The sequence below is a fragment of the Pseudophryne corroboree genome, chromosome 2 (genome assembly GCF_028390025.1).
Source record: "Pseudophryne corroboree isolate aPseCor3 chromosome 2, aPseCor3.hap2, whole genome shotgun sequence".
Lineage (NCBI taxonomy): Eukaryota > Metazoa > Chordata > Amphibia > Anura > Myobatrachidae > Pseudophryne > Pseudophryne corroboree.
The window spans coordinates 849,057,435-849,076,493 of NC_086445.1; the positions used below are offsets into that span (position 1 = coordinate 849,057,435).

At 46.4% G+C, this 19,059-nt stretch overlaps 1 protein-coding gene across 3 annotated transcripts in view; it reads right to left on the bottom strand.

The window, feature by feature from the left end:
* The window catches only part of PIR (pirin), a 174,139-nt gene that overhangs the window by 23,487 nt on the left and 131,593 nt on the right, over window positions 1–19,059 (bottom strand). For all 3 annotated transcript variants that reach the window (XM_063955798.1, XM_063955796.1, XM_063955797.1), the window contains exons 7-8: window positions 10,451–10,495; window positions 9,229–9,311 (exon numbers count right to left, since the gene is read on the bottom strand). In XM_063955798.1, coding sequence (XP_063811868.1) covers window positions 9,229–9,311; window positions 10,451–10,495 — 128 coding nt within the window. The remainder of the gene's footprint in view (window positions 1–9,228; window positions 9,312–10,450; window positions 10,496–19,059) is intronic.

Consider the following 19,059-nt stretch of genomic DNA (forward strand, 5'->3'; position numbering starts at 1 on the left):
GGGGCCCCACGCTCGTTCATCGTTGGTGCCGGGTCGCTTATGAATGCAAGCCAATATGGACAATCTTGTCCATATTAGCTTGCACTGCTATGAAGCCGGGTGACGGGGGGAGTGAAGAAACTTCACTCCCCCCGTCACCTACCCCCGCCGCCCGGGTCACCTGTCGGCCTTATCCGCCATCGGGCAGCTCGGCAGCGGATCGCAGAGTGTGTAGGGCCCTTAAGAGTGTTGCTGGCTCGAACCTATTTAGGTTACATTTCAGTGAGTCACATTTTAAATCTACTAAAAATAAATACATTTAAAAAAAATGACAATTCAGCTAAATAAACAATTAAATCTTACAAAAACAACAACTGCAATTATTTTTGGGAAAAAATACACATTCTAGTCAGGCCTGGCTGAAATTTTTTTTTTTTATTTGTTCTTGAGATGTACGGGTAATGGATTTATGCACCATATATGATTTGTGTTCCCATACACATAACTTGATTTTTGGCAACCAAAATGAGGGCTTGCTGATTAGTGGGTGTTGCATGTTTACAGAGATGGGACTTATCAGATTGTTTTCTGAAATATAGATAATCATATTAAACATCTAGATTTCCAAACATTGTGTGCTCAGTAATCAGGCCTCAACAACTCCCATGACATTACTGCGATGAGAACGCTCCACACTGTAATTTGTAAATTAATTAGTTAAATTCCTGGCAGTAAATGGACAGTTAATTAGAGTTTAGTTTTCTATTGTAACAGATACAATTGCTCTGAACCAGAACGTCCCCTTCTAAACTGTATGAAGTTATTTGTTGCAGAGAAAATTAAACCAACATGCTATAAGCTATTTCTGTGTGGTTAAATATCTGCAATGCAAATACCCCACTAATGAGATTCAAATATGATTTTATGACTGGATGGAACTAGAAAATAAGAGATAAACTCCTAAACTACAACATGTGACGTAACAAGCACTACATGTGCCTGTTTTACTGAATTCTATAAACAAGGAGAAAACAGCAAAGATCAAGCTAGCATTTCAAGTGACGTGTATTACAGTAGGTTATTGTTTGTGGGTTATGCCAAGATGTTGGAGCAAAATGGACATAAAAACATAGGGGTATATGCAATTGCATAATTGTTTTTAAATTCGACAGTCAGACACCCTCCCGCCGGGACCCGAATTTCGACATATTCAGTAAAAAACGGATTCGACAGTCCCGCTGTCGAAAAACGGACCAATTGACGATAGTGTGTGTCCTGGATTCGACTTCATGGATGGCACAAAAGTGTTTAAAAAAATCAAGAAAAAAAATGCGTGGGGTACCCCCTCCTAAGCATAACCAGCCTCTGGCTCTTTGAGCCGGTCCTGGTTGTAAAAATACGGGGGGGAAAATGACAGGGGATCCCCCGTATTTTCACAACCAGCACCGGGCTCTGCGTCCGGTCCTGGTGCCAAAAATATGGGGGACAAAAAACGTAGGGGTCCCCCGTATTTTTAACACCAGCACCGGGCTCCACTAGTCAGAGAGATAATGCCACAGCTGGGGGACACTTTTATATCGGTCCCTGTGGCCGTGGCATTAAATCACTAACTAGTCAACCCTGGCCGGGGTACCCTGGAGGAGTGGGGACCCCTTAAATCAAGGGGTCCCCCCCTCCAGCCACCCAAGGGCCATGGGTGAAGCCCGAGGCTGTGGATGGGGGATCCAAGGGCTGCGGATGGGAGGCTGATAGCCAAGTGACAAAAATAAAATAAGAATTTACTTACCGATAATTCTATTTCTCGGAGTCCGTAGTGGATGCTGGGGTTCCTGAAAGGACCATGGGGAATAGCGGCTCCGCAGGAGACAGGGCACAAAAAGTAAAGCTTTAGGATCAGGTGGTGTGCACTGGCTCCTCCCCCTATGACCCTCCTCCAAGCCTCAGTTAGGATACTGTGCCCGGACGAGCGTACACAATAAGGAAGGATTTTGAATCCCGGGTAAGACTCATACCAGCCACACCAATCACACTGTACAACCTGTGATCTGAACCCAGTTAACAGTATGATAACAGCGGAGCCTCTGAAAAGATGGCTCACAACAATAATAACCCGATTTTTGTAACTATGTACAAGTATTGCAGATAATCCGCACTTGGGATGGGCGCCCAGCATCCACTACGGACTCCGAGAAATAGAATTATCGGTAAGTAAATTCTTATTTTCTCTATCGTCCTAGTGGATGCTGGGGTTCCTGAAAGGACCATGGGGATAATACCAAAGCTCCCAAACGGGCGGGAGAGTGCGGATGACTCTGCAGCACCGAATGAGAGAACTCCAGGTCCTCCTTAGCCAGGGTATCAAATTTGTAGGATTTTACCAACGTGTTTGCCCCTGACTAAATAGCCGCTCGGCAAAGTTGTAAAGCCGAGACCCCTCGGGCAGCCGCCCAAGATAAGCCCACCTTCCTTGTGGAATGGGCATTTACATATTTTGGCTGTGGCAGGCCTGCCACAGAATGTGCAAGCTGAATTGTATTACACATCCAACTAGCAATAGTCTGCTTAGAAGCAAGAGCACCCAGTTTGTTGGGTGCATACAGGATAACAGCAAGTCAGTTTTCCTGACTCCAGCCGTCCTGGAACCTATATTTACAGGGCCCTGACAACATCTAGCAACCTGGAGTCCTCCAAGTCCCTAGTAGGCGCAAGGCACCAAAATAAGCTGGTTCAGGCGAAACACTGACACCACCTTAGGGAGAGAACTGGGGACGAGTCCGCAGCTCTGCCCTGTCCAAATGGACAACCAGATATGGGCTTTTTTGAGAAAAAAACCACCAATTTGACACTCGCCTGGTCCAGGCCAGGGCCAAGAGCATGGTCACTTTTCATGTGAGATGCTTCAAATCCACAGATTTGACTGGTTTTAAACCAATGTGATTTGAGGAATCCCAGAACTACGTTGAGATCCCACAGTGCCACTGGAGGCACAAAAGGGGGTTGTATATGCAATACTCCCTTGACAAACTTCTGGACTTCAGGAACTGAAGCCACTTCTTTCTGGAAGAAAATCGACAGGGCCGAAATTTGAACCTTAATGGACCCCAATTTGAGGCCCATAGACACTCCTGTTTGCAGGAAATGCAGGAATCGACCGAGTTGAAATTTCTTCGTGGGGCCTTTCTGGCCTCACACCACGCAACATATTTTTGCCACATGTGGTGATAATGTTGTGCGGTCACCTCCTTTCTGGCTTTGACCAGGGTAGGAATGACCTCTTCCGGAATGCCTTTTTCCCTTAGGATCCGGCGTTCCACCGCCATGCCGTCAAACGCAGCCGCGGTAAGTCTTGGAACAGACATGGTACTTGCTGAAACAAGTCCCTTCTTAGCGGCAGAGGCCATAAGTCCTCTGTGAGCATCTCTTGAAGTTCCGGGTACCAAGTCCTTCTTGGCCAATCCGGAGCCATGAGTATAGTTCTTACTCCTCTACGTCTTATAAGTCTCAGTACCTTAGGTATGAGAAGCAGAGGATGGAACACATACACCGACTGGTACATCCATGGTGTTACCAGAACGTCCACAGCTATTGCCTGAGGGTCTCTTAACCTGGCGCAATACCTGTCCCGTTTTTTGTTCAGACGGGACGCCATCATGTCCACCTTTGGTATTTCCCAACGGTTTACAATCATGTGGAAAACTTCCCGATGAAGTTTCCACTCTGCCGGGTGGAGGTCGTGCCTGCTGAGGAAGTCTGCTTCCCAGTTTCCATTCCCGGAATGAAACACTGCTGACAGTGCTATCACATGATTTTCCGCCCAGCGAAAAGTCCTTGCAGTTTTTGCCATTGCCCTCCTGCTTCTTGTGCCGCCCTGTCTATTTACGTGGGCGACTGCCGTGATGTTTTTCCCACTGGATCAATACCGGCTGACCTTGAAGCAGAGGTCTTGCTAAGCTTAGAGTATTATAAATTTACCCTTAGCTCCAGTATATTTATGTGGAGAAAAGTCTCCAGACTTGATCACACTCCCTGGAAATTTTTTCCTTGTGTGACTGCTCCCCAGCCTCTCGGGCTGGCCTCCGTGGTCACCAGCATCCAATCCTGAATGCCGAATCTGCGGCCCTCTAGAAGATGAGCACTCTGTAACCACCACAGGAGAGACACCCTTGTCCTTGGATATAGGGTTATCCGCTGATGCATCTGAAGATGCGATCCGGACCATTTGTCCAGCAGATCCCACTGAAAAATTCTTGCGTGAAATCTGCCGAATGGAATTGCTTCGTAGGAAGTCACCATCTTTACCAGGACCCTTGTGCAATGATGCACTGATTTTAGGAGGTTCCTGACTAGCTCGGATAACTCCCTGGCTTTCTCTTCCGGGAGAAACACCTTTTTCTGGACTGTGTCCAGAATCATCCCTAGGCACAGCAGACTTGTCGTCGGGATCAGCTGCGATTTTGGAATATTTAGAATCCACCCGTGCTGTTGTAGCAGTATCCGAGATAGTGCTACTCCGACCTCCAACTGTTCCCTGGACTTTGCCCTTATCAGGAGATCGTCCAAGTAAGGGATAATTAAGACGCCTTTTCTTCGAAGAAGAATCATCATTTCGGCCATTACCTTGGTAAAGACCCGGGGTGCCGTGGACAATCCAAACGGCAGCGTCTGAAACTGATAGTGACAGTTCTGTACCACGAACCTGAGGTACCCTTAGTGAGAAGGGCAAATTTTGGACATGGAGGTAAGCATCCCTGATGTCTCGGGACACTATATAGTCCCCTTCTTCCTGGTTCGTTATCACTGCTCTGAGTGACTCCATCTTGATTTGAACCTTTGTAAGTGTTCAAATTTTTTTAGATTTAGAATAGGTCTCACCTAGCCTTCTGGCTTCAGTACCACAATATAATGTGGAATAATACCCCTTTTCTTGTTGTAGGAGGGGTAATTTGATTATCACCTGCTGGGAATACAGCTTGTGAATTGTTTCCCATACTGCCTCCTTGTCGGAGGGAGACCTTGGTAAACCAGACTTCAGGAGCCTGCGAAGGGGAAACGTCTCGACATTCCAATCTGTACCCCTGGGATACTACATGTAGGATCCAGGGGTCCTGTACGGTCTCAGCGTCATGCTGAGAGCTTGGCAGAAGCGGTGGAACGCTTCTGTTCCTGGGAATGGGCTGCCTGCTGCAGTCTTCTTCCCTTTCCTCTATCCCTGGGCAGATATGACTCTTATAGGGACGAAAGGACTGAGGCTGAAAAGACGGTGTCTTTTTCTGCAGAGATGTGACTTAGGGTAAAAACGGTGGATTTTCCAGCAGTTGCCGTGGCCACCAGGTCCGATGGACCGACCCCAAATAACTCCTCTTCCTTTATACGGCAATACACCTTTGTGCCGTTTGGAATCTGCATCACCTGACCACTGTCGTGTCCATAAACATCTTCTGGCAGATATGGACATCGCACTTACTCTTGATGCCAGAGTGCAAATATCCCTCTGTGCATCTCGCATATATAGAAAATGCATCCTTTAAATGCTCTATAGTCAATAAAATACTGTCCCTGTCAAGGGTATCAATATTTTTAGTCAGGGAATCCGACCAAGCCACCCCAGCTCTGCACATCCAGGCTGAGGCGATCGCTGGTCGCAGTATAACACCAGTATGTGTGTATATACTTTTTATGATATTTTCCAGCCTCCTGTCAGCTGGCTCCTTGAGGACGGCCCTATCTATAGACGGTACCGCCACTTGTTTTGATAAGCGTGTGAGCGCCTTATCCACCCTAAGGGGTGTTTCCCAACGCGCCCTAACTTCTGGCGGGAAAGGGTATACCGCCCATAATTTTCTATCGGGGGGAACCCACGCATCATCACACACTTCATTTAATTTATCTGATTCAGGAAAAACTACGGTAGTTTTTTCACATCCCACATAATACCCTCTTTTGTGGTACTTGTAGTATCAGAAATATGTAACACCTCCTTCATTGCCCTTAACGTGTGGCCCTAATAAGGAATACGTTTGTTTATTCACCGTCGACACTGGATTCAGTGTCCGTGTCTGTGTCGACCGACTAAAGTAAACGGGCGTTTTAAAACCCCTGACGGTGTTTCTGAGACGTCTGGACCGGTACTAATTGTTTGTCGGCCGTCTCATGTCGTCAACCGACCTTGCAGCGTGTTGACATTATCACGTAATTCCCTAAATAAGCCATCCATTCCGGTGTCGACTCCCTAGAGAGTGACATCACCATTACAGGCAATTGCTCCGCCTCCTCACCAACATCGTCCTCATACATGTCGACACACACGTACCGACACACAGCACACACACAGGGAATGCTCTGATAGAGGACAGGACCCACTAGCCCTTTGGAGAGACAGAGGGAGAGTTTGCCAGCACACACCAAAAACGCTATAATTATATAGGGACAACCTTATATAAGTGTTTTCCCTTATAGCATCTTTTATATATTTCTAACGCCAAATTAGTGCCCCCCCTCTCTGTTTTAACCCTGTTTCTGTAGTGCAGTGCAGGGGAGAGCCTGGGAGCCTTTCCTCCAGCCTTTCTGTGAGGGAAAATGGCGCTGTGTGCTGAGGAGATAGGCCCCGCCCCTTTTTCGGCGGGCTCGTCTCCCGCTCTTTAATGGATTCTGGCAGGGGTTAAATATCTCCATATAGCCCCCGGAGGCTATATGTGAGGTATTTTTAGCCAAAAAAGGTTTTCATTTGCCTCCCAGGGCGCCCCCCTCCCAGCGCCCTGCACCCTCAGTGACTGCCGTGTGAAGTGTGCTGAGAGGAAATGGCGCACAGCTGCAGTGCTGTGCGCTACCTTAAGAAGACTGAGGAGTCTTCTGCCGCCGATTCTGGACCTCTTCTCGTTTCAGCATCTGCAAGGGGGCCGGCGGCGAGGCTCCGGTGACCATCCAGGCTGTACCTGTGATCGTCCCTCTGGAGCTAATGTCCAGTAGCCAAAGAAGCCAATCCATCCTGCACGCAGGTGAGTTCACTTCTTCTCCCCTAAGTCCCTCGTTGCAGTGATCCTGTTGCCAGCAGGACTCACTGTAAAATAAAAAACCTAAGCTAAACTTTTCTAAGCAGCTCTTTAGGAGAGCCACCTAGATTGCACCCTTCTCGGCCGGGCACAAAAATCTAACTGAGGCTTGGAGGAGGGTCATAGGGGGAGGAGCCAGTGCACACCACCTGATCCTAAAGCTTTACTTTTTGTGCCCTGTCTCCTGCGGAGCCGCTATTCCCCATGGTCCTTTCAGGAACCCCAGCATCCACTAAGACGATAGAGAAAAAATATTGTTTTTTTGTAGCAGAACTACAAGTCCCAGCAAGCCTCCCCGCAAGCAGATAATTGGAGAACCACAAGTACCAGCATGCGGGGGGGAAACGGGCCCGCTGGTACCTGTAGTTCTACTGCAAAAAAAATACTCAAATAAAAACAATACACAGACACCGTGAAAGTAAAATTTTATTACATACATGCACACCGACACACACATACTTACCTATGTTGACACGACGACTCGGTCCCCTTCTCCACGTAGAATCCACAGTGTACCTGTAAATAAAATTATACTCACAAAAATCCAGTGTAGATCTGTCCTCTTCTTGTTTGTAATCCACGTACTTGGCAAAATAATAAAACGCAAAATCCGGACCACGCACTGAAAGGGGTCCCATGTTTACACATGGGACCCCTTTCCCCAACTGCTGAGACCCCCCGTGACTCCTGTCACAGAGGGTCCCTTCAGCCAATCAGGGAGCGCCATGTCGTGGCACTCTCCTGATTGGCTGAGCGCGTCTGAGCTGTCAGGCGGCGCATAGCACTATGCCGCTCCATTATATTCAATGGTGGGAACTTTGCGTCAGCGGTTGAGGTTACTCGCGGGTAATTTTACATATTTGTGGAGGCAGATATGATTAAGTAAGGGACATTAGCATCATGATAAATCACAATGTAAAAAATAAAGCTGTCCGGTATTTCTATACTACAATTTTTCCTGCATGTAAAAAAAATAAAAAGAAAGTTATTTGCATTCCAACAAGGTTTCTCCAGCTGCAATGCTGCCTTACGCTCACAAACTCAGAATCCATATGGTCTTCAATAAGCAAAACAGTCAGCCTATGGGGTAGTATTAAAGGCTGTAAGTATCGGCAGACACCATTACCTGACCTGTACATTCAAATGTGCCACTGCTACTCTGATATGCAGCTTGTAAGTTGTAACACAGGAAACCAGATACATTTTACAATGCTGAAGAATATTAGAGGAGCCATGGAGTGATTTGGCTTGTGTCTATGATTGACATGTCAGTCTGAGTCACACTATGCAGATGACCATTGAGGGGAGCATTCAACAATCAACTTGTAAAACAGGAAGGTCAACAATGGCATGTGAAATCAGACGCATTTCCCCACTTACTGGGGCAGTTTCATAAGAGGAACACTGTTGAAACCACACCAATATGCAAAGACGCACGTTGCCAAGACTGGTGGCAGACATTTTTTTAGTGGTGTACATCAGAGCCCTCCAGGTATCTGTCAGTCGCAGGAGCCAAAGTGATATAAGTGTCAACAAAAAGTAAAGACCGCCTCTTCCCTTTGCCAAGAATACATCTTAGATGCAACACGTCTGTGACTGTGCTGATTAATTATATATATGAAACTTGTATATCTGTGTGCAACTGAGTCTCTGAGTCTGTATACAAAGCTTTTTTCCAATACAGGTTCTATTCAGCACCATATACAGAGAACATTCTCCTCGTACATCCTAGACTATGATGTATTTTCAGCCAACAAAAGACGCCCGATGTTAGCAGTGTTGTGCGGGACCTGGCAGCTCAATCACGCCAGGCATTTCAAGCTGCATGGCGCATTGAGGCTGGATATATGAAGACACCTCTGTAAATCCATTACTTTGCGTTTTATGTTTTTGAATTGCTTTATTGTGGGGCCAAATAACTTCTTCTAGACAGAGATTGCACGTACTGAGACATATTTGTGTAAACCAGAACAAAGGATCTTGTGTGTAAAAAGAAAAAGGTGCACAGCATTCATAGAGATATCAGCAGTTATTTTTTTTTTTAATTGGTCTTCTGTTTTTCATTGTAATTTCTTTCTTGTGCCAGTGGCCTCAGTTTTCAAATGTTCTGCTAAAGAGGAGTTTCCAAATACAGCACAAACATCAAATTCAAGACAACTTAAAAGAAAAGAATAAGAGGAACAATGGTGCACAATCCTACCTTATTCTCAAACTGGACACTGTCCCCGTCATCCAGCACTGCTGTGTGGTGAGCCTCGACCTTCTCTTGGGCATCACTTGGCCCTTAAAAGAAAAATAAATATGTAAAACCCAAATTCATGATAATAAAAAGAATCACATTGGGTTGCAACAAGAATCCATTTGATTTCAAATTGACTTAAGAGAAAAGCAACTTATAAATCACACTGGGTTGCTACAAGAACCTGAGTCAGAGGCACAAGCACTGCCGATATTTGCTACTGTGCATGTATATCCCCATAGTACATACATTTCCCTGACTGTATGCTGCTGCGTATCAGATGGCTGACATTAGGAACAGCGAGGCAAAACTATGGGTGTTCCTCGGAGGTGGCCTGAAGTGAGCACAAAAAAGGCAGTCTCATAGGTGTGTTATGGGAGTATCATGGGCATGTCAATGCAAGTGGGTGCATTCTCAGATGCAGTAGCGCAGCCACAGAAGCCATCTTCAGGCAGAGTTTAGAATAAGACACTGTGCCTGCCTGGCATACCCTGGTGCAAGTAGCAATGATGACAGCAATGATGTGCTGATGGTGGCTTGTTCACAACCACTGGTGTATTTCCACCATCCATGGCCATTGAAAGTAGGCATCTCTAGGCTTGGAAGGAGCAGGGTACAGCAGGGTAATGCCATTTAAATACGGCATACTTTCCAGCTGTCAGTCTCTAAAAGCTTTTGGTTGCTTCAACTGTTAGGGCTGGTGTAAGCCCGTGGATGCCCAAAACCAATTTGGAAGTTTAGGAATGACATGTCACCCCCTTCCCCACTGGCGCTCTGTGCAGCTGCCTCAGTTCACCTAATGGTACTGCGGACCTTATTCAGAGATGGGCACAGATCGCTGCATACACAGCAAGATCTGCATCCATCCCCTACCATGCCGAAGGCTGCCCAGCACAGCCCGGCACCCCCCCATTTGGCCCACCATGCCCCCCCGCCCCAAACAATGCATTGTGAATGCCCGCCGCCATCAATCACATTACCTTCTGGGATGCGGCCACAATGTTTGAGGCCGCGCAGGCGTAATATGGGCAAACTGCGCTTCGGGACGCAGCAGCATCCATCTCCGAATAAGGTCCTGTGTACCCTGTCTATTTTGTTTAAAGTGATTGATATTCTTAAACAGTACAAATAACTGCAATGTCCCAATATGGTTTCTTTTCTTGGACATTCATTAGAGACTTACCAACAAAGGTTATGCCACATACTGTATAAATGAAGGCAGTCCATCCTGTTAATAAAAGTGAAAAAAAAAATAAAGAAAGTGTAAATTTATACTGCAACACTGGCAAATACTACTGTATGTGCACAAAGTGAGGTACACTTTAGAAGGACAGGTTTTGAAGTTGAACAAAAATCATGCATTAGTTACCATTTTCAGTACTGTTTGGTTATTGTATCAAGGATAATCAGGGATAAATAAAACATAATATAGCAGAAAATCAGGGACTTGGGTTATGTAGTCATGCTAATTGTTTAATTAGCTACAGTACATACTCCACTCTTCTTCCAATTTTCTGCAAGTCCCGGACAAAGGGGTTTGTAACAGTCTACGACAGGGCTGGCAAACCTGTAGTTCTCCAGCATGCACTTCTACACTTTTGCCATTAGGAAATGTAAAACTGTGGCAGAGCATGCTGGGATGTGTAGTTTCACAACAGCTGGAGAGCCACAGGTTGGCCAGGCCTGGTCTATGACATTATACTAAATAAGGTTTACAGACACAGGTGCAAGAGATACATATTGACAGTATGCAGTCACTTAGAGGGCCTAGTTCTGAAGAAAAAATTTAAGACAGAAAGTCCTAAACTCCTGTATAAATGGGTATTTCCTGCCTATTTATCCAATCCCTCTGCTTTTGGAGGCCTTTGCATGCTATCACAAGCACTGCTGCTATGCTCTAATAGCCAATGTCATGTCAGGATGGCATTAGGCAAAGATTTCCCAATAGAAAAAAAATGCAGTATTATTAAAATAAAGCAGGTTTTTTTTTCCTTTCTACATTTATCATATTTTTAAAACAACGGAAACACTTTTTTTTTTGTTACTGGAATCTGGAACTGAAATTTCACAATGGGCAATCAGTTCCAGTATGCATTTAGAAGCTTGAAATCTGCCTTTCACAATCGCTCACTGTCATCTATCTATCCTGGCAAATAGTACTGATACACTTATGCCGGGCAGTGATGGGGTGAGGCAGAAGAGGCAGAGCCTTTCCTGTCATACTGTACTTACGTTTGTACCAGAGTATTTACTGTATAAAGTATACAAAAAAATAAGAATTTACTTACCGATAATTCTATTTCTCATAGTCCGTAGTGGATGCTGGGGACTCCGTAAGGACCATGGGGAATAGCGGCTCCGCAGGAGACTGGGCACATCTAAAGAAAGCTTTAGGACTAACTGGTGTGCACTGGCTCCTCCCCCTATGACCCTCCTCCAAGCCTCAGTTAGGATACTGTGCCCGGACGAGCGTACACAATAAGGAAGGATTTTGAATCCCGGGTAAGACTCATACCAGCCACACCAATCACACCGTATAACTTGTGATCTGAACCCAGTTAACAGTATGATAACAGAGGAGCCTCTGAAAAGATGGCTCCCAACAATAATAACCCGATTTTTGTAACAATAACTATGTACAAGTATTGCAGACAATCCGCACTTGGGATGGGCGCCCAGCATCCACTACGGACTATGAGAAATAGAATTATCGGTAAGTAAATTCTTATTTTCTCTAACGTCCTAAGTGGATGCTGGGGACTCCGTAAGGACCATGGGGATTATACCAAAGCTCCCAAACGGGCGGGAGAGTGCGGATGACTCTGCAGCACCGAATGAGAGAACCCCAGGTCCTCCTCAGCCAGGGTATCAAATTTGTAGAATTTAGCAAACGTGTTTGCCCCTGACCAAGTAGCTGCTCGGCAAAGTTGTAAAGCCGAGACCCCTCGGGCAGCCGCCCAAGATGAGCCCACTTTCCTTGTGGAACGGGCTTTTACAGATTTTAGCTGTGGCAGGCCTGCCACAGAATGTGCAAGCTGAATTGTACTACAAATCCAACGAGCAATAGTCTGCTTAGAAGCAGGAGCACCCAGCATGTTGGGTGCATACAGGATAAACAGCGAGTCAGATTTCCTGACTCCAGCCGTCCTGGAAACATATTTTCAGGGCCCTGACAACATCCAGCAACTTGGATTCCTCCAAGTCCCTAGTAGCCGCAGGCACCACAATATGTTGGTTCAGGTGAAAACGCTGGAACCACCTTAGGGAGAAACTGAGGACGAGTCCTCAATTCCGCCCTGTCCGAATGGAAAATCAGATAAGGGCTTTTACAGGATAAAGCCGCCAATTCTGACACGCGCCTGGCCCAGGCCAGGGCCAACAGCATGACCACTTTCCATGTGAGATATTTTAACTCCACAGATTTAAGTGGTTCAAACCAATGTGACTTTTGGAACCCAAACTACATTGAGATCCCAAATTGCCACTGGAGGCACAACAGGAGGCTGTATATGCAGTACCCCTTTTACAAACGTCTAAACTTCAGGGACTGAAGCTAGTTCTTTTTTTTTTTTTTTGGAAGAAAATTGACAGGGCCGAAATCTGAACCTTAATGGACCCCAATTTCAGGCCCATAGACACTCCTGTTTGCAGGAATGTAGGAATCGACCCAGTTGAATTTCCTCCGTCGGGCCTTACTGGCCTCGCACTACGCAACATATTTTCGCCAATTGTGGTGATAATGTTTTTGCGGTTACATCCTTCCTGGCTTTTGATCAGGATAGGGATGACTTCATCCGGAATGCCTTTTTTTTTCCCTTCAGGATCCGGTGTTCAACCGCCATGCCGTCAAACGCAGCCGCGGTAAGTCTTGGAACAGACAGGGTCCTTGCTGGAGCAGGTCCCTTCTTAGAGGTAGAGGCCACGGATCCTCCGTGAGCCTCTCTTGAAGTTCCGGTTACCAAGTCCTTCTTGGCCAATCCGGAGCCACGAATATAGTGCTTTCTCCTCTCCATCTTATCAATCTCAGTACCTTGAGTATGAGAGGCAGAGGAGGGAACACATACACTGACTGGTACACCCACGGTGTTACCAGAGCGTCTACAACTATTGCCTGAGGGTCTCTTGACCTGGCGCAATACCTGTCGAGTTTTTTAATCATGTGGACGACTTCTGGGTGAAGTCCCCACTCTCCCGGGTGGAGGTCGTGCTGAGGAAGTCTGCTTCCCAGTTGTCCACTCCCGGAATGAATACTGTTGACAGTGCTATCACATGATTTTCCGCCCAGCGAAGAATCCTTGCAGCTTCTGCCATTGCCCTCCTGCTTCTTGTGCCACCCTGTCTGTTTACGTGGGTGACTGCCATGATGTTGTCCGACTGGATCAACACCGGCTGACCTTGAAGCAGAGGTCTCGCTAAGCTTAGAGCATTGTAAATGGCCCTTAGCTTCAGAATATTTACGTGAAGTGATGTATCCAGGCTTGACCCTAAGCCCTGGATATTCCTTCCCTGTGTGACTGCTCCCCAGCCTCGCAGGCTGGCATCCGTGGTCATCAGGACCCAGTCCTGAATGCCGAATCTGCGGCCCTCTAGAAGATGAGCACTCTGCAACCACCACAGGATGGATACCCTTGTCCTTGGTGACAGGGTTATCCGCTGATGCATCTGAAAATGTGACCCGGACCATTTGTCCAGTAGGTTCCACTGGAAAGTTCTTGCGTGGAATCTAACGAATGGGATTGCTTCGTAGGAAGCCACCATTTTTACCCAGAACCCTTGTGCATTGATGCACTGAGACTTGGTTCGGTTTTAGGAGGTTCCTGATTAGCTCGGATAACTCCCTGGCTTTCTCTTCCGGGAGAAACACCTTTTTTCTGGACTGTGTCCAGGATCATCCCTAGGAAACAGAAGACAAGTCGTCGGAACCAGCTGCGATTTTGGAATATTGAGAATCCAATCGTGCTGCCGCAACACTACCTGAGATAGTGCTACACCGACCTCCAACTGTTCCCTGGATCTTACCCTTATCAGGGAATCGTCCAAGTAAGGGATAACTAAAATTCCCTTCCTTCGAAGGGATATCATTTCGGCCATTACCTTGGTAAAGACCCGGGGTGCCGTGGACCATCCCTACGGCAGCGTCTGAACTGATAGTGACAGTTCTGTACCATAACCTGAGGTACCCTTGGTGAGAAGGGTAAATTTTGACATGAAGGTAAGCATCCTTGATGTCCCGAGACATCATGTAGTCCCCTTCTTCCAGGTTCGCAATCACTGCTCTGAGTGACTCAATCTTGAATTTGAACCTCTGTATGTAAGTGTTCAAAGATTTTAGATTTTAGATTTAGAATCGGTCTCACCGAGCCGTCTGGCTTCGGTACCACAATAGTGTGGAATAATACCCCGTTCCCTGTTGCAGGAGGGGTACCTTGATTATCACCTGCTGGGAATACAGCTTGTGAATGGCTTCCAAAACTGCCTCCCTGTCAGAGGGAGACGTCGGTAAAGCCGACTTTTGGAAACGGCGAGGGGGAGACGTCTCGAATTCCAATATGTACCCCTGAGATATTACCTGAAGGATCCAGGGGTCTACTTGCGAGTGAGCCCACTGCGCACTGAAATTCATTGAGAACGGGCCCCCACCGTGCCTGAGCTTGTAAAGCCCTAGCGTCATACTGAGGGCTTGGCAGAGGCGGGAAATGGTTTCTGTTCCTGGGAACTGGCTGATCTCTGCAGCCTTTTTCCTCTCCCTCTGTCACGAGCAGAAAAGAGGAACCTTTTGTCCGCTTGCCAACAAAGGACTGCGCCTGATAATACGGCATCTTATTTTGAGAGGCGACCTGGGGTACAAACGTGGATTTCCCAGCTGTTGCCGTGGCCACCAGGTCTAAAAGACCGACCCCAAATGTCCCCTTTCAAAGGCAATACTTCCAAATGCCGTTTGGAATCCGCATCACCTGACCATTTTACTGGTAGAATTGGACAACGCACTTATACTTGATGCCAGTCGGCAATTATTCCGCTGTGCATCATGCATATATAGAAATGCATCTTTTAAATGCTCTATAGGCAATAATATACTATCCTAATATTTCCAGTCAGGGAATCCGACCATGCCCACCCAAGCACTGCACCTCCAGGCTGAGGCGATAGCTGGTCGCAGTATAACACCAGTATGTGTGTAAATACCTTTTTGGATACCCTCCTGCTTTCTATCAGCAGGATCCTTAAGGGCGGCCATCTCATGAGAGGGTAGAGCCCTTGTTCTTACAAGCGTGTGAGCGCCTTATCCCCCCTAGGGGGTGTTTCCCAACGCACCCTAACCTCTGGCGGGAAAGGGTATGCAGCCAATACTTTTTAAGAAATTATCAATTGTTATCGGGGGGAAACCCACGCATCATCACACACCTCATTTTATTTCTCAGATTCAGGAAAACTACAGGTAGTTTTTCCCTCACCGAACAGAATACCCCTTTTTGGTGGTACTCGTATTATCAGAAATGTATAAAAACATTTGCCATTGTCTCAATCATGTAACGTGTGGCCCTACTGGAAATCACGGTTGTCTCTTCACCGTCGACACAGGAGTCAGTAACCGTGTCGGCGTCTGTATCTGCCATCTGAGGTAACGGCCGCTTTAGAGCCCCTGACGGCCTATGAGACGTCTGGACAGGCACAAGCTGAGTAGCCGGCTGTCTCATGTCAACCACTGTTTTTTTATATAGAGCTGACACTGTCACGTAATTTTCAACAGTACATCCACTCAGGTGTCGACCCCCTAGGGGGTGACATCACTGTTACAGACACTCTGCTCCGTCTCCACATCATTTTTCTCCTCATACATGTCGACACAAACGTACCGACACACAGCACACACACAGGGAATGCTCTGATAGAGGACAGGACCCCACTAGCCCTTTGGGGAGACAGAGGGAGGGTATGCCAGCACACACCAGAGCGCTATATATATACAGGGATAACCTTATATAAGTGTTTTTCCCCTTATAGCTGCTGTATGTTTTAATACTGCGCCTAAATAGTGCCCCCCTCTCTTTTTTTAACCCTTTCTGTAGTGCAGGGAAGAGCCAGGGAGCTTCCCTCCAACTGAGCTGTGAGGGAAAATGGCGCCAGTGTGCTGAGGAGATAGGCTCCGCCCCCTTTTCGGCGGCCTTATCTCCCGGTTTTTTGTATATTCTGGCAGGGGTTAAATGCATCCATATAGCCCAGGAGCTATATGTGATGCATTTTTTGCCATGTAAGGTATTTCTGTCATGTTTTATTGCGTCTCAGGGCGCCCCCCCCAGCGCCCTGCACCCTCAGTGACCGGAGTGTGAAGTGTGCTGAGAGCAATGGCGCACAGCTGCAGTGCTGTGCGCTACCTTATTTGAAGACAGGAACGTCTTCTGCCGCCGCTTTCTCCGGACCTCTTCGCTCTTCTGGCTCTGTAAGGGGGCCGGCGGCGCGGCTCCGGGACCCATCCAGGCTGAACCTGTGATCGTCCCTCTGGAGCTAATGTCCAGTAGCCAAGAAGCCCAATCCACTCTGCACGCAGGTGAGTTTGCTTCTTCTCCCCTTAGTCCCTCGATGCAGTGAGCCTGTTGCCAGCAGGTCTCACTGAAAATAACAAACCTAAACTAAAACTTTCACTAAGAAGCTCAGGAGAGCCCCTAGTGTGCACCCTTCTCGTCGGGCACAGAAATCTAACTGGGAGGAGGGTCATAGGGGGAGGAGCCAGTGCACACCAGTTAGTCCTAAAGCTTTCTTTAGATGTGCCCAGTCTCCTGCAGAGCCGCTATTCCCCATGGTCCTTACGGAGTCCCCAGCATCCACTTAGGACGTTAGAGAAAATACAAAGAATATGTTTGAAATATTTTCTTTGCATTATTCTAATAATTTTTATAGCCAAAACTCTGGAATAAAAAGTCTATGGCTCACCTGCTTATCTTTTCCGCACATCTCTGATTAAAACTCACCAAATTTCCAGGAGCTTATACTGCTGCACCTGTGTATAATGCCCAGATGTACCCTTTGGCTCATATATTGCGTTTAAATCTGGCTCTGGTGCTAGCCAGTGCCTCCTTAGCCTTTCAGCTCACCACACGTCCCCGCGTGGCGCTGAGAATTGCTCAGCAGCTCAAGTTAAACTTTTTTTTTAAATCAATTACATAGAAGATTTTCTATCACTGTGATGACCAGCTATAATTAACTTTTACGTGAGGTCTTCATAAATAAACACCTTAGTGTACAGTAAAATTTTGCATTAGAAACCATGGACGTAGACTTAGATGTCAATCGTGGCACTCTAAATTCACAAGACACCTACAAAAACTCTACGTAAAGTAGAACGTCAGTGGCATAAATCTCGTAGTTCAAGTGACTTTCTCACATATTAGACCACTTACCACTCTTATCGTAATGCTCTGGGCACTGCCAAACAAACATATTTCCAATCTCTCATATCTGCTCAAGCCTCTTACCGCAAGCGACTTTTTTTTATACATTTAAGTCACTTATTATCCCTCCCTCACCAATACCACCAGCCAATATCAGTGCGCAAGATCTTGCTTCCTATTTCAAGGACAAAATTGATAAGATCTGAACTTAAATGGTATGCTCTTCCACAGCCAGTAGCCTGCTCAATTCCCTTTCTGAACCGTCTAACACCTTCTCTTCATTTGATCCCGCAAATGAAGAGGAAGTATGTGCACTCTTCTCATCTGCCTATTCTACTACCTCTCCTCTTGATTCTATTTCCTCACAAATTAGTAAAGCTCTGTCTCCTGTGTTCATCCCAGCCTTAACTAAAATTTGTAATCTCTCTCTCTCTACTGGTATCTTTCCTTCTCTGTACAAGCATGCAGTGATTATTCCCATTCTGAAAAAAATAACTCTGACCCTAACTCTCTCTCAAACTATTGTCCCATCTCTCAGCTCCCATGCCCCTCCAAGCTACTTGAGAGACTTGCCTACACTCGCCTCACACACTTTAACTCATACAGCTTACTGGACCCACTTCAGTCAGGATTATGTGCCCAACACTCCACAGAGACAGCACTGACTAAGGTAGTGAATTTTCCTTGATCTCTCTGCTGCTTTTGACACTGTTGACCACTCTCTTCTCATACAAACACTACAATCCCTGGGTCTTCAGGACACAGCCCTTTCTTGGTTCTCATCCTACTTATCTAATCGCTCCTTCAGTGTTCATTTCTCTGATTATACCTCCTCTTCGCTACCACTATCAGTTGGAGTACCGCAAGGCTCAGTCTTAGGTCCTCTGCTTTTCTCAATCTATACCACTTCTATTGGCAAACTAATCAAGCTCTTTCGGATTTCAGTATCATCTGTATGCGGATGATACTCAAATTTACCTATCCTCTGTATTGCGCCGTGTCACTGAATGCCTATCTGCCATTTCATCTTGGATGACATCTCGCCACCTCAAACTTAATATTTCCAAAACAGAATTAATTATTTTTCCACCGGCCAATAGTAGTTACCAACCTGATATCTCTATCACTGTTGAGAGCTCAGCAATCATCCCTATCCCACAAGCTCGCTGCCTAGGTGTCATTCTTGACTCTGAACGGTCATTTGTTTCCCACATTAAATCTGTCTCAAAATCATGTTACATGCATCTAAGAAACATATCTAAAATACGACCATATCTTACGAGAGACACAGCAAAAACTGTAATCCATGCTCTCATTATCTCCCGCACTGATTATTGTAATAGTCTCCTGACTGGTCTTCCCAAACATAGGCTCTCACCACTACAATCCATTTTGAATGCAG